Source organism: Frieseomelitta varia, unplaced genomic scaffold (genome assembly GCF_011392965.1).
Source record: "Frieseomelitta varia isolate USP_RPSP 00005682 unplaced genomic scaffold, Fvar_1.2 scaffold_1, whole genome shotgun sequence".
Lineage (NCBI taxonomy): Eukaryota > Metazoa > Arthropoda > Insecta > Hymenoptera > Apidae > Frieseomelitta > Frieseomelitta varia.
Genome location: NW_025108638.1, coordinates 173165 through 189526, shown reverse-complemented (window position 1 = coordinate 189526; position 16362 = coordinate 173165). Strand labels below are relative to the sequence as shown.

The 16362-nt window shown below is 40.7% G+C and overlaps 1 protein-coding gene across 6 annotated transcripts in view; it reads left to right on the top strand.

Moving 5' to 3' along the window:
• Window positions 1-1079: 1079 nt before the first annotated feature.
• Window positions 1080-16362, top strand: part of LOC122538981 (neurobeachin-like) — a 111929-nt gene continuing 96646 nt past the window's right edge. For 2 of the 6 annotated variants that reach the window (XM_043650311.1, XM_043651961.1), the window contains exons 1-10: window positions 1080-1474; window positions 2823-2953; window positions 4353-4466; window positions 6128-6335; window positions 8733-9080; window positions 10540-10666; window positions 10774-10882; window positions 10976-11151; window positions 11271-11545; window positions 11669-11805. In XM_043650311.1, the coding sequence (XP_043506246.1) occupies window positions 1231-1474; window positions 2823-2953; window positions 4353-4466; window positions 6128-6335; window positions 8733-9080; window positions 10540-10666; window positions 10774-10882; window positions 10976-11151; window positions 11271-11545; window positions 11669-11805 (1869 nt within the window). In that variant the 5' untranslated portion in view covers window positions 1080-1230. The remainder of the gene's footprint in view (window positions 1475-2822; window positions 2954-4352; window positions 4467-6127; window positions 6336-8732; window positions 9081-10539; window positions 10667-10773; window positions 10883-10975; window positions 11152-11270; window positions 11546-11668; window positions 11806-16362) is intronic. The other 4 variants (XM_043651139.1, XM_043652770.1, XM_043653605.1 and 1 more) reach the window with 4 other exon arrangements.

Sequence of the window (16362 nt, the reverse complement as noted above, 5' to 3'; positions counted from 1 at the left end):
TCGGTTGCTCCGTCGCGCTTGAGAATTTCTATTTTCGTTCTTTTCGTTTCTTTAAAAAGAAAAAAAAAAAAGATAGAAAGAAAAAGAAACTTTTTTTTTTTTTTTTTTTTTTTTTTTTTGAAAAATTGAACTTAGAGAAAGAACTTATTTCGAAGAAGACGACTTGTGTAGCTTGTACAATTTTTTTCTTTTTTTCAATAATGCACGTGTTCAATATGCTCTTGTTCTTCGATCGAATTGTACATCGTTTACTATTAATAAACCGATATTTTTCTCAGTCGCTGAGGTAAGGTCATTCGAGTATTCGAAGCGAGTTCCAGCAACAATCGATACTCCCATATCCATTATCGCGACATCTCGAGACTTCTTGCGATATGACGCACAGAATTTATCCGATTCGCTCCCATAATTTGCAGTTTCTTTCGATTCTTTCGGAGATTCGTAAGTTTCACTGTTTGTTTCTTTTTTAAATTGAATAATCGCTAATTGCGAATTCGCAGTAAAAAAAAAAAAAAGTGACTTTTTTTCTTTACTATCAAACAAAAGTGATTCGCCTCTGCACTGCAATCATCGTAAGAAATTTCCACAATTGTTGCAAAACAATTTCGTAAATCGTTGTAAATCTAGTAAAACAGAGAGAGAGAGAAAGAAAGAGAGACTACTGGCGAACGTCGATAGAACAAATAAAACCGCGCGATCAGCAAAGAAACGAGTCCGAGGTCAACGACGAAACTCGTTGTCGGCGGAACGAAATCCGCGCTTATCGCGTATACAAAACGCGCGAAATGCATTTTCATTTTCCTGGATTCGGGGGAGATCCATCGTGAAGCTGTGGCGAGGGCGGGGACGAGAGGGAAAAACTGGTACGCCGGGGTGAATTGACAATTAAAGTCGCACGGCGACGAAACAAAACCGATCCTCCCTGGCGGAAAATACGGGATCGAAAATGGCAACGAGGAGGCAAAACAAAGAAAAAAAAAAAAAAAAAAAAAAAAAAAAAAAAAAAAAAAAAAAAAAAAGAGAAAAAAACAAAGGCATGACAGAAATAAAGATAGTGTATAGGGTGTTGAATCGTGGTAACGTGGTAAATGTGGTTCCTCAGCAGATGGGAATGGTGGTGGAGGAGGTCGGCCCCTGTTTCCACAGTGGTCTCACCACGTGTACCCACAGTTCCTCCCGGGATCTCACCCTAACGCCAATGCGAATGCCAATGCCAATGCCAACCACCACATGAACCAGCACCACCACCAGCACCCGCTACCGGCTGCCAGGCACTCTAATCGCCAGCCCCCCTCCAACTATTATCTCCCGAATCACCACAGTAATCATTACAACCATCATCCGAGTAACCATAACTATCATCGTCATCATCATTACCATCACCACAATAACAACAATCACCATCATACGCTTCAAAAGCATATCGATCAGCCCCGAAATCTCTGTCATAGAAACTCCGGTGTTGGTCTGCAAGGTAACTCGATTGCCCGAACGATTCTGTTCCACGGAATGCTCGAGTTTGTTTTCGTTGATCGCCTGCTCGATTTGTCTTTTACTTTCTCTTTTCTTTTTCTTTCTTTACTTGCCGACCGATCAATTATCGGCGCATCAGTTCTTTGTTTCAACTATTACGATTACCTACCCCTCCGATCTGTTTCGTCCCTTCGTTTATTTCGTTTCTTCTTCCCCGGATTGTTCTTTCTATCTCTGTCCTGTTCTATCGATATTGTCGACACATCTCTGTCTGCATGTTTGCCGTTCACTAGCCAGTTTGAACCGAACCTGCAGAAGCTCTCTTGACTTTCACACTCGGACGCACGCGTGTGCACGCGCGTGCAAGCATCGTTTCTCACTTTTTGTTTGACGTTGTTTGACTGGGTTCGAAGTTTTCAATTGCCATTGTTTGTTTGTTTTTTTTTCTTCTTTTCTTTCTCTTTATTTTGCGAAACGGAGTTTGAATTTGGGAACCTGTTGGTAATTTCGTTTGCAGAAGTTGCGACTGCGAGTGATACGTTAGTGCCCCGAATGTTGTTCGAAAGCTTGGAAGCACAAGCTGCGAATGAGAGTTGCACCAGTTTGCGGTTTGCGAGCAATCTCGGAAAGTTTGCATGTTACGATTGATTGCAACTCACGGATGCAAATTCACGTAATGTTGGGTTCCATTCACACCGAACGCAGGATTATTCTTCCTACTAACATACGAAAAAAAAAAAAAATCAACTTGCCGATGAACGACGGTTGTCATTGAGTTTTCTTTTGTGTCCAGTAGTGGACAGTTGCACGTTTTTCGGGTTGTTTCGATGAATGAAAACGATACTTTTCGGAAACATTGCTGCGATGTCGATAAAAAGAATCTCTTTGAGTTAGCTGCTGTCACAAATTTGAAATGTTAGCGATAATTTTCTTGCGTTTATTGCAATTATCAAACGTTTTTTTTTTTTTTTTTTTTCTTTCTTGAAGATAAAGGGAATGGATAAAGTGGCGTTTGAACACAATTCTAGAGAATATTCCCTTCTTCTTCGAGCAGTTGAACGCAAGTTTGAACGCTTCGGTTTGAACAATTACGCTTTGTATTATATTTTCCTTTTTTCCGGTTTCAGTTCCTGCACTATAAATGCATCTCCTCTAATTACAGTGCGATCGACGATATTCACCCAGTATGAAATATGAAACACAGATGATCTGTCACAGTGATAAACACGAGTTAAAATTCACAATTGAATCGTCGATCGCACTGTCGTTCATGACAGCCTGCTTTGCAAGACCAACTATCGCGATACCTTCGAGTACGAGTCATCGAGAATGGTAAAATATGTTCCCAGGAAGCGGAGGTATAATGAGCCAAGCTGGTTCTCAAGACGACGGCGAGTACGAGGTGATAATTGTCGACGAGAACAATTCGTCGATCCTGGCGGATCACGACGTCACGTCGTCAGGGCCTCCGTCGACCAAGGTAAGTGAACCACGAAGTACATCTTCGTTACTCTTGTCTATTCGATAAGATAAGTTGCTCTGTTTGAAACAAAAGATGTGAAAATAAAAAACGAAAACGTGCTACGTAAAAGATCTACCCGTACGAAAGATGCATACCTCGGGATTAATTGATCCGTTGTTCTCAGGTAAAAAAAATAAAAAAAAATAAAAATAAAAACAAGAAAACAAAAGTACTTTGTTAATTTTTCCTCAGTGCTGTTTGTACATGAAAGTAAACGAGAATAGCGAACCCAAACCTTTCTTGATTCATGATCGTTTCTCGGTATATGTACATTGTATATTTTATACGTACGAAACCATCGATGCTCGAGAAGATTTGTGACAACCTTACTTGAGACCTGCATGCCTTTGTGAAGAGATAGAGATCGTGTGATTTCGTTGTGTGTTTCATTGAATTGAAATTTTTTTCAAATGATGTGATGATCGTTACGGAATCGTGACCTTGATATATACATATATATTTCATTACGATTTTTTCTTCTTCTTTTTTTTTTTTTAACGACATTTGATATTTTAATGGCGACGTGATTCTCTTTTGCACCTTTCCTGTCACGCACGATCTACTGTTACTGATGGAATTGGCACACTCCAAGCCCACGTGATGCGCTTTGCATTTCGTTCCTTCGTTTTCGACTTTTCTATCGTAGACATTTGACAGCTCAAACTTCTACGTGTCTCTCTCTCTCTCTCTCTTTCTCTCTTTCTGTTTAAGAATTTTTGATCCAATGATGACAAACTGCATGCATCCCGAGTACTAATAGTTTAACAACGAACAACGTAGATCTTTAACGAAAACGTGAAAAACGTCGACAATACTTATTTCCTTAATACGCAAAGTTGATCGGCACATCAGATTCTCGATTCTGAAAGTTCTCCTTAGAAGTAGTTTAATTAATTATACCGAGTAGTGAATTCTTCGATCTGCAAAAAATAAAAAAAAAAGGAGATTAAAATAAAAAATTAGAAAACATAAACGCCACCATCCAGCACGTAGTGTTTCACTTTTAGCAAGATATTGAACGATGTTCTTTTGCACTTACGTAGTGAGAGGCAATGGTACTTAAGTGACTCTACGGATAGTTTCGTTCTCGCACGTGGAATTTGAGATTTACACTTGGAATTTTTTCCAGCGATTGCGTTGAAAAAACTGTGAAAAAATACTACCATCGTTTTAAAACTCGGCTCGAAACGTGTACATACAATTATCCTGAGGACTCGAGTTTCTCTATTCTTGTACCTCTCTACGATCTCTGTAATTATTGTCGAGCATGCGACACTCTTTTTTTTACTCTTTAATTTTTCTCAACGTTAACTTCCTCTGCTTGCATTGCTATGCGTACTAACTACTGGTTCTGAAGGGAGGTCACAGTGGTGTACCTCGGCCACGGACAATTCTCGAGGATTACACCTCGTCAGAACCAACGCTTGGCTCTTCGACAAGACCGACTGAACCACTGCCACGAAATGTCCAGGTAAAAGTTTGACTTTGAGTACGGACACGGAACCGAATGATTCGAAAACGAAGCAGGGAACTTTTGCGATCAACTAAAACGAGCTAAACATCGTCTCGACGATTATCCATCGTTTCTATTTTAGACGAAGATTCGAAAGAAGAAAAGAAATTGTTTTTCGATTATTCTACACGATCGATGGTATTTCTTCTTTATTTATTTATTTATTTTTTTTTCTTTTTCCATCTGTCGAGAGTAAGAAGACGCAAAACGAATGCCCGACGGATACGCAATAACTATAGAAAACAGTGCGTGATTAAAATCGATTCGTGTTTCTGTACGATGGTTTAAACACGTATAATCTTTCGATATGTGTAGTAAAGAACATAACCATAGTTAGTGACAGTGAATTGTCGATAATTTAAACTGATATTGCTTTGTTAAAAGAAAAAAAATCATACAACGATGTATTTGATTTCGTTTTAAAGCGCGAAGCTTTTATTTTGACAATCGTGAATTTGTTTCTTTTAGAGATGACATAACATCGTGTAGTGGGAAAGTGAGGATATTTTTTTCCTTGAAAAAATTGTAAAAATTCAAACGTGTGTAAAATCACTGAAAAATTTTGTTTCGTAACTGTATTATTATAGTCATTTAAGAGGTTAAAGTTTGCCCTTGTTGCACAGATTCTTTTCAGCATTTTATTGAACGTTGAACATTAGGGTCAAGTGATCAAAATTCAAGGAATCCTAACATTTCATGATCTTAATGCTTGACAAAATGATGTTTAAAAATAACCGTATAGCGAATTTTAAGAGAAAATTTCAATCTTTAAAACTATAATACATTTGATCATAAAATTGTCAGAAATTTTTCAATAGTTTCACACTCGTTTAAATTTTGACAATTTTTTCAACATTATCCACCCGCTACGTTACATAAAATTATGTTCAAAGTAGAAGCTTCACATTTTAATAATGGGACCAAATGAATTTTTTACAAAGTTATATCAATTTTAAATCACTGTCATGCGTTATGTTCATCGCTGAATTTTGTGATTACGTACGGTTTCATAGACGTAATCGAGCGTGGCGATTACGATATTACGTTCGCCGTGTCGTAGCTTGGAAATTTAGGAAGCTTTTATACTCCTTGTTTACACGTATATTAGATGATTGCGTATTAGTGTTGTTACGATTAACTGCATGTCGTCGAGTAAATGCATAGCACGCGAGACTTGGTCATTAAGCAGAATAAATATCGTTTGACTCTCTTCTCAAGTAAACGTTCCTCGGACTTGTTACATTATATTTATATATCATAGATATTTTACGAGTAAATAGTGTGTAACAGCGGAAGCTAGGCTTTCGTTAGAGACAATACAGTATTCAGTATCCAAGTAGCCAAGTAGCCAAGTAGTGTTGTTTAAAGTTATCTCGATTGAAAGTAATGTTGTTGAATACATTCCTCTGACGATGTGATACCTATTAACGAACATACATATCAACAATGAGAACTTCAAACGAAATTTTCTTCTTGAAATCGAACGTGTACCCACGTGTCGTGCCAAAATCGATGACCTCTATACTTGTCAATTCTTGTCTTTTTTTTTTTTCAATGTGTATAAATTTGCAACGAGCGTGTCTGTGAGCATGTCGAAATGTTAATTCGGTCACTTTTAGAGCAACGACTCGAGCGAAGAGACGGTGCATCGCAGCAACATCACCGCGGATGCCAGCCCTTCCGAGGTTGCCACGGACAACGAGAACAAACTCAACTCCTCCGAGGAAGCTTGGACCGACGTGAACCTGAACGAGGACGGTGACACGATCCCAATGACAAATCAGAGGGAGGATCCGCGAAATATTCACAATATAGCGCACTCTCGCGGTGAGTTTGAAAAGAAAAAAGAGAAGTTTGAAAAGATTTGCAGGTTTCCATTTGTACTCTTTTGTTTCGTCAGCCTGTTATATACCTCACCGAAATAAACCATCGGCTGTTATGACCGGAGATAAGAATCTGTAAACTACCTGCCTAGCGGCAGTTTCTCTCAGAGAAGATTTGGTTTCAAATTCCAAACCAGCGACACCGTCGTCAACTCTTTCCCTTTCTAACAGTTTCAACCTCTTGCGCGAATTTTTTTCTTCCAAAATTGTAATATTTTCTCAGTTTTATAGTATATTTCAGTAAATCAAAATAGGCAAAACAAATGATAAATTTGTTACTTTTTAACAATTTCTATCCAGTGATATCACACCGACTAGTTCAAAAAGAAAGCGACGAATTGTCGTGTACAGTTTGGTCACTCGTTATGGTCCGCAATCAGTTGCCAGCGCAAGTGGTTAACCTCTTGCGCTGGAATGACGTACCACGCACGTCGAGAATTTTTTGCCCCCAAAATTGCAATATTTTCTCAGTTTTAAGTATATTTAAGTATACTGTTTAAGTATTTAAGTATACCCAGGCAAAATAAATAATAAATTTATTACTTCTCAATAATTTCTATCCAGTGATATGACACCGACGAATTATCGTATACAGTTTGGTCACTCGTTATGATCCGCAATCAGTTGCCAGCGCAAGTGGTTATCCTTTTGCGCCGAAAAAATGTGCCACGCACGTCGAGAATTTTTTGCCTCCAAAATTGCAATATTTTCTCAGTTTTAAGTATATTTAAGTAAAACAAAATAGGCGAAACGAATAATAAATTTATTACTTCTGAATAATTTCTATCCAGTGATATCATACCGACGAGTTCAAAAAGAAAGCGACGAATTATCGTGTACGATTTGGTCACTCTTTATGGTCTGCAATCAGTTGGTCAGCGCAGGTGCTTAACAACAATTCTGGCCTTTCCCTCGAATTTTCTCTCGATCTCGAATTCCACGAAACTGGTGCACTTTTTGATACATCGTACATTGCGACTAAATTTCAAGGGAGAGAATTTGTTTAAGCCAAGGACTGCGAGCGTTTTACGCACCACGTATTCAGTAAGAATCACTTCAATACTCCTCACTGTCGTGCAGTCAAACATACACTAAACGGTGTGTCGTATTGTCAACGTGTTTTGTTTTCGTGTGCGCGACGTGTAGTCAGTTGCATTAAAACACGTACATACATAAGTCCGGGATAAGTTCGACAACTTTTTTTTGAGAAAATATTGCAGAATTATTGTTTCTTCAAATTTTTCTACAATAGTTTGGGCAATATCATTTAAGATGTAAATAAATCACATTTTATGAATTAAATATATTTATTTAATTAAAGTTATTATTATATTGATATTAAATAAAGATAATATCAATTAAAATTATTTATTTTTACTTTTTAACAAAAAGAAAAAAGAAAACATTGATACTATTACTGTAATTGAGACAACTGCAATTGAGACAATCTACAATGAAATGATTTGAAATTTTATTTTTCAATAAAGGACAAAATCCCCTCTTGTTTCGATTTTAAAATGTTAACACTGACTTGCTCTAATGATGCGACGAATATAATTTCGGCGGAGAAAACGTGGCACGAAGTCCTGGAGCCTTAAAGCGGTCGTTTCGACAGAAAATTAACCTTTGCATGACGGGCCGTACTGGCCGGTGGCAGGGTCTCGCGAGACTCAAGCTACTGATATACATACACGTTCCAATGCAACGATGTACGCCTATATGTAATTGTTAGTAGCTGGTTCAATTTTATTTCTTTTTTTATGTTTTTATTATGATTGTTATAACAATAGGATAGTAAGAAATTAAAAACACCTTTTGCTACTTTTATTACCTATAAATAATATTATTTATTTTCGTTGTATCTAATACATTAGATTGCATTTATATTTGCTACAAACAAAATTGTGACAATTGCTACATTTAGCGCTGTTTTTATTGTTATTCGATCGTTTTAAGTTTGGAAGTTTTAAGTTTCAAAAAATGGAAAACGCTAAAAGACTGAAAGATACTAAAAGAAACTAAAGAACACAAAAAGTGAAAAATATTACAAAACTAAAGAATACTACTAATGAAAAATACTGAAAACAATGCACTGAAATACACTACCGACCGCTTTGATTGCTTCTTCAGAACTGACTCGTACGTGTGTTCGTCACCGATTTGACTTCTTATTGGAAACGTAATATGATCCCACTTTTTTATCGCCAAATCGTAGCCAAATCGTACAGGCTAACTTTGTATAACTCACACAGAAAGAACTTCACACAAACGTTATGCAAGGGTTAAAGAGTAGAAGTGGCAAGTGAAAGTATCTAATCTTTTTCCGTTTTCTGGCGTACAGGCGAGATTCAAGATAGCGAGGGGAACGTTCTGGAGCAGGGGATGATGGGCAACGCGGAACGCGGTGAGAAACCGTCCGGGGAGATCTCGGTGGTTCGCGTGTCCGATCGGCTGGTGATGACTTCCGCATCGCCGCGGCCGGACGAGTTACCGATCAAGGGGCTGGTCGATCATCTTCCAGTTCCGACGCCCTCCCGCGAGGCGTCGCTCACGCAAAAACTCGAAATGGCACTGGGTTCCGTTTGCCCGCTTCTGCGGGAAATCATGGTGGACTTCGCGCCGTTCCTCTCGAAAACCCTCGTCGGCTCCCACGGGCAAGAATTGCTGATGGAAGGCAAAGGTAGGACTCGTAAGTGCAAATCTCATCGATTTATCTATTTACCTGTATTGCTTCGTGTGAGTACATGTTTCCTTTTCTCTAGTGCTTGGTCTTCTAGTATTTTGTCGTGAATTTTATTTGTGTTGTTTGCGTAGTTGTTTTTTTAGCTCTTCGTTTCAAACGTAGCAGTACGTAGACTATCTTTGTTTGATAATTATTGTGTCAAGTTTTGTCTGGAAGTAGAACGAAGAGCATGATCAAATCAGTAACGATGAACTGTTGTAAAAGGAAATTATACGACCTTTTTTCTTAAAGTCGCGAATTTCTTTTTCTTTGCTTTTAAGTGATTTTGCATTATGTAATGAGTGGCAAAGTGAGGATTTTTCTTTTCGAAAAAAAATTCAGAAACCTCTAGAAACATTGAAAATTTGGTTCGTCGCTAGATCCACTATCATCTCGAAGAGTGAAAAGTCTTTTAAACCTTGCATTGTGATTTCTTTTTGTAGTATTCAACTTTGAATATTAGGATTAAACGACAGAAATTCAAGGAATCTTAACATTTAATCATAATGCTCAAAGTTTAACGAAATGAACAGTGGAAAGAAATCGTACAGTAGGTTGTAAAGAGGAGATTTCAATCTTCAAAACAATGTAAAATCATCTTCGGTAGGAACTAACTGAAAATTGTGTCTTAAGTTTTAAAACGAGATCAAGTCACGTGATTATTTTCTACGAAGTTCATATTCTTTCTTACATATATTTTATATATTTTTTGTAACTCGAATTATCGGGAACGTTTCATCGTTATTGATACAATTATACTCCTCGTTGTATATATTATATTACATTGTACTTAGTACAAAGTGTCGAAGAAACGTGGATTAAAAAAACGAAATGCATAGAATGACAACAACTTTCTCTCGTTTCTCGAAGATTTTATTCGCTGTTCAGAAGAAGAGAAACAGAAACCTTTGCGAAAACGATTAATGAAAAATTTATAAAAGAAAAGGGGAATTCCTCATTGGCAGATTCCTAGGTCGCTTTTTATCAACACTCGGCGCGTGTATATATTTCACTCCATCTGTCTTGATTCATCGCGACGAATGTATTCAAATTAGCGAGTTTATGGTTCCGCTTAGAAAGATGGAACGCGTATTCCGGGATAATCGTTGGACATTTGTATTCACGCGACGCGGCCGGGGTCCGTGGTCACTTCGCGTGGATTTTGTATTCATGGAACGTCGCGGATGACGGCCGTGCCACGTATCGATGCACTTTTATTTTCGAACACCGGCTCGACGAGCGATACACGTTCGTCGTTCGTCGTCGTTTATAAATTAGCCAGCCGTCTATGCCTTTCCAATTTCTTCCTTCCAGCCGTGCCTCTTCTCTCCTGCATTTTTCAATTGAATTTCAAAGCGAACGTTCTGAGAGATTTCTTTTTTTTCTTTTTTCTTTTAACGATTCGATCCTTCTGTTGCACCGTTAGGTCTGACCACGTTCAAAAACAGCAATTCCGTGGTGGAGCTGGTGATGTTACTTTGTTCGCAAGAGTGGCAGAACTCGTTGCAGAAACACGCGGGCCTGGCTTTCATCGAGCTCATTAACGAGGGAAGGTAAGAGGGGCTCGTTAAAACGACAGAGTTATAGCGCGGTGCAGTAAACCGGGGCCGCCGGTTCTCGTAAGCAAGCGAATCGTAAAAGTACCCCGTACGCTGTGCAGGTTGCTGTCTCACGCAATGAAGGATCATATTGTGCGAGTGGCGAACGAGGCTGAGTTTATCCTGAATCGTATGAGAGCGGACGACGTGCTGAAGCATGCCGACTTCGAGGTATCTGTCTTTTACGTATATATCTCGCCTAATTATGTCTTCCTCCGATTGGTGATTTTTGTGTGACAAATGATTGTGAAATTCTTGGCTCAGTCGCAGTGCGCGCAAACGTTGCTGGACCGACGGGAGGAGGAACGAATGTGCGACCATTTGATCACGGCCGCGCGCAGACGGGACAATGTCATTGCCAGCAGATTGTTGGAGAAGGTCCGTAACATCCTGTCGAATAAACACGGCGCTTGGGGATACATGGATCCAATGGCTGCAAAGTGAGTCAGTCGTGCTTTTTCTTCTTTCCAAAGGAAAAATCGAAGTACCGGTAGACTTCGGTAAAAAAGAAAAAAAAAAGAAGAGGAAGAAAAGAAATAGAAAATCCCGTTGAATACAGGTTGGCCGAATACTGGAAGCTAGATGCTTGGGAGGATGATGCACGTAGACGCAAGCGTTTCGTGCACAATCCACTAGGCTCGAGCCATCCCGAAGCTACACTGAAGGCGGCCCTCGAGCACGGTGCACCCGAGGATGCGATTCTGCAAGCGCGTGAAGAGTTTCACGCGCATCTCGCAGCCTCGCGTGCACATCAGCAGCAATTGCAGTCGGCGGATCTGATGGACGACAGCGAGCTGTTGTCGGACGACAGAGACCTCGACAACGATCTTACAGGTGAGATCATTCATTTCGTTTCATTTTCGTTTCTTGACGAGACGTGCCCTATCGTTTTGTCGATTCTATGTTTCACGTACGTACATACGTATGCTGACTAACGGCGAGATTGTGTTCTGTCAGGCCCGGTGAACATCAGCACGAAAGGGAAATTGATCGCGCCCGGTATCGTGGCTCCCGGTATTATCTCCGTCACGTCTACGGAACTGTACTTCGAGGTGGACGAGGACGACCCGGAGTTCAAGAAGATCGACAGCGAGGTAAGTACCTCTTCCCTATCGAACATGCTCGCACGAAGGAAAGGTTGACGACTTCGAACGTGAACGCAACGATACCCGACGATATTCGTTCGAGGCAAATTGGAATTGATCTTTCGCGTCTGGACTTCGCGTGAGAAAATAGTCGGCTGACTTGAACCGTGCAAAATCGCCGTGTCACGTCAATTAATTCGCCACGTTCGCCCGGTTGAGAAATGCGAATGTTTAATGTAACTTGAAAAGAAACGAAAAATGTGATTGATTCTTTAGCCGATCGTTCGGTTTTCCCTATCGTTTCCATCGATTGCGAAATATAATCTAGAATTCGAACCAGCCATTACGCTCGTCACTTTCCGCGACACATATTGCGACTATATTACCTTGCTTACATTTATCACTTGTCACACGCAATCTTAATGATTAATCACTGTGTCAGTTGCCCCGCGTTAAGATACCGTCTATTACCATGCATTTGGAGCAACTTGTTGCATTTGCGAAGCTATCTCCTTGAAATATGGTTACCGGCCACGCAGATAACGTTCTCCCCCCCCCCCTCCCCCCCCTCCTTCGCCCCTCGCACGCTCTGAAATCTAGGACCACGCAGAGACCCGCATTGCTCGCCAAAGGGAATCGTTCTGCAACCAGTTTTATACATTTAACGAAACACAATCTACAAGAGGTTTCCATTAGCTCGTCTATACGCGAACTAAATATCTGGCCGCGCTACTCGTACGAAAATTAATCGTCTCGATAAAAATGCTCCATTCGTCGGAGAGATTCGAATCACTTTCCATACACAATTTCTAAATACACAATTGAGATGGGGGTTTTTGTTAACTCGTTCTATACGTAAAGTGAACATTTGTCAATTCAGTATTGAAACAAATCGTTTCAATATTCCATTCGTCAAAGATTGTCGAATTTACTCAAATTTTCCATGCAATTTTACAAAAATATAATTGAGATGCAGATACATAACTTTCATATGGTTTCCCTCGTCCACACGTGAACGAGGTGAACGCTTGATCATTCCATATTGAAATAAATCGTCTCAATAAGAACCATTCCATTCGTCAAAGGTTCGAGCCATTTCGTTCAAACTTACCACACAATTACATCATCGATTCCACAAGAATTCTTCGAGGAGTATCGCTTGTCAAATAAAAAGTCTGACCACGCACGGAATGAAACAGGCGGAGCAGACCGCTCGAAACGCGCGACAAACAGTATTAATCACTGGCCGGAGCCAGAAAGAATTTGAATAAATGTGAATCGTAAATGATGAGACGTGGCGAAAGCTTCCACGATGCTGGCCGCGGCCATAGTTGGAATTGGTTCGGACGTGTTCCTGTCTATCAGCGTGCATAATGTAGTCACGTTTCGCAACGGTGGTCATCCGACCCGCCGAGGAAATATCAAAAGCGGATAAAAAAATCGAACGACAGAGAAAAAAAAGAGAGGAACAAGTAGAACGGCGGATAAAAGGTAAGAAAAAGAGGCAGACAAAGAGAGAGAGAGATAAGAGAAACGAGAGAGCGGACCTTGGAGAGAGCTAGCGGCCGATTATCATATATCGGTCGTAGATCTCGCGTTTGTATAACTAGGGAATAAAACAAACAGAGGAGGGCCCCATGGGGTCGGGCGATCTTCAGGGTCGGCAATTATGAGCCCCCCGCGGGGCCCGGTATCTACCTTGCCCGCTCTCCTGCCCGTTCTCTCTTCCTTCACTCTCTTTCGCTCCGTCTACGCACAGAGCCACGCATCGGTGGCATAGGCGAGCGCGCACAGATCCTCAGAAATGCGCTGGAAGTACCACGCTTTCCCGCCTATCTGGTAACTGTTGCACGTCTACCGCCGACATCCTGTTTGCGCGATCCTCCTCGCGATCCAATGGGAACCGATGGATCTCCTCTCGATCGAGAACTCCGCCTCGGGAGTATTTATAGAAGCGGCTCGAGAGCTTCGAGCGTTTGCGAACAAATGCACACATGGGACTGGATTTTTGGATTGATCAGCGGATTCATTGAGAGAAGAACGTTGAGAACATTTTGCTCCAAAATTGCAATACTCTCTCAGTTTTAAGTATAACACATTTAAATATAACCCAGCGAAATAAATAATAAATTTATTACTTCTCAGTCATTTCTATCCCGTGATATTGCTCCAGCCTCGAGTTTAAACAGAAAGCGACGAATCGTTGTACACGGTTTGGTCACTCGTTATGGTTCGTGAATCAGTTGCAAGGGGTTAAGAGAGTTAGAATTGTTCGTGCTGCAAATCCCAATTGAATGTCTACGAATCCGCTTCGATATTGCTAAGAAATATTTACGAAATTTTATTACGAAAGATTGCGTAACATGAGCTTCGAAATTCTCTGACCAATACGGGCGCTCGTTTTTCGAAGGGTCGGGCACCGCTCGAGAATCCTGTTCGCCTTTTTCTCGTGTCCACGCGTTCTGAAAATATGCACGCGAATACTAAATAATACGTGAGAACAGATTAATAAATCGAGGCTCGCGGGAAGATGTGACCGCGGTAGAGGAATAATAACCGCTGACCCCGAAAACTTTCGAGAGCCGGGGAACGCGGAAAAGTGGAACGCGGGACCCTGTTACAGAGGAATTTCTGCTCCTCTCGACGATTTTGCCGCTTGTTCACCTGCCGTCTCCTCGGCCGGACGAACGGAATAGAGGCACGGGCTTGTTCGGCCTTTTAATTGGAATCCTGCTTGAAACGGAAACACACGGAGCGCACCTGGAAGCGTGGATGGCTAGAACCGAGTGAAAAAGACGAAGAGGACAAGACAACCGAGAAAAGAGTAAAGCAAAAGGAGAAAGTAAAAAAATGAAAAAAAGAAACAAGAAGAGGAACAAGAGGGGGAAAAAAGAAGAGCGAAGGAGGCAGAGATGGTAACGAAGAGATAGAGAGAGAGAGAGAGAGAGGTTAGTGGTTCACGGATCGAGACACGCTCATTAGTCGAGAATGTCCCGAGGGTAGGCGGGAGGCTTCGTCGAATTCGTAGGCGATGGATCACTCGATAGTCGAGCCGAGACTTAAGCGATCGTAATGCGTGGCCGTGGAGGAGAGACTGCACCGGAGAATGGCTCCGAGGAGGGACTGCATATACTCTCTCTTTCTCTCTCTCTCTCTTGGTTCACCACCAGTTCATTTCAGCTTCAGTTTCAGCTTCAGTTGGCTGGCCTTACCTTCGTTCGCCGATCGCGCCGATTCTCCTCCTCCTCCTCCTCCTCCTCTTCCTCCCGCATCCAGCTTTTATAATGGTCCCAGGCAAACGTATTTATCGTGATTTATTGTTTACACGGGTCTCCTTTCTCTTTGGCTGCCTCTGTCCTCCTCCGTCCGGTTGTGCGCGATCTCTCTTTCAGCGGATTCCGCGCTAGAGATAGAGGATGCACAACCGTGCGATTACGTCCGATGTAAATTATTGATCGTCCACGGGGAACATTAATATCTAAAACAAATAATGGACCGTTACACCATGGAACCCCTCTTTGAGCTTCGAGCGCCCTTGCTCTTTCTTTCTTTTCCATCGGTCCAGCTCCCCATTGATCCGAGCGCGTTCGTCTTCTCGTTCGTTTTATCCTCGCCGATTCTCCGATTGTTTCTCTCTTTTTTCCCCCCTTTGTTCTTCTTCGTTTACGTTCCTTCTCGGTTCGAATTAATCGCGTACAGCCGGAGCCGTAATTTAGAATGGTAATTAAGAGCAATTTCGGTTAGGCACTGAGAGTCTGCGATTCGTGGCGAGAACGATGTAGGAAGCGGCGTAGCGTCGTGCGCCAACAGCGAAACCACGGGTTTTATCTACGAGTGTGTTTCGTGGAATCGCGGTTTAGTGTGGAAGGCTGATAGCGTTTCAACCCCCGCGGACCATAACGAGCGACCGTATACAATAATTAGCCGCTTTCTTTTCCTTTCGAGCTCGTCGGAATCGAATATCACTGGATAGAAACTATTAAGAAGTAACAAATTTATTGTTTGTTTTGACTATTTTGTTTTACTTAAATACATAATTTTACTTATTACAACATGTTATGCTATAATATATAATATATATGTTATAACATAACCTACGTTATGCCTAATATAACCTATATTCCAGTTAAATACATTGACATTTAGTGTGTTTATTGTTAAATTATATTACAGATTAAAGCTGCATTAACTTTTAAATAAAGTAAAATTCTCTACAATGTCAGAAAACGACTTGCACTGGCAACTGATTCGCGGACCATAACGAGTGACCGAACCGTATACAATAATTGTCGCTTTCTTTTTCTTCCGAACTCGTCGGAACCGATATCACTGAATAGAAATTATTAAGAAGTAACAAATTTATTATTTGTTTTGCCTATTTTGTTTTACAACATGTTATGCTATAATATATAATATATATTAGGCATAACATAACCTATGTTATGCCTAATATAACCTATATTCCAGTTAAATATAGTGACATTTAGTGTGTTTATTGTTAAATTATATTACAGATTAAAGCTCTGTTAATTTTTAAATAAAATCAAATTCTCTGCAGTGTCAAAA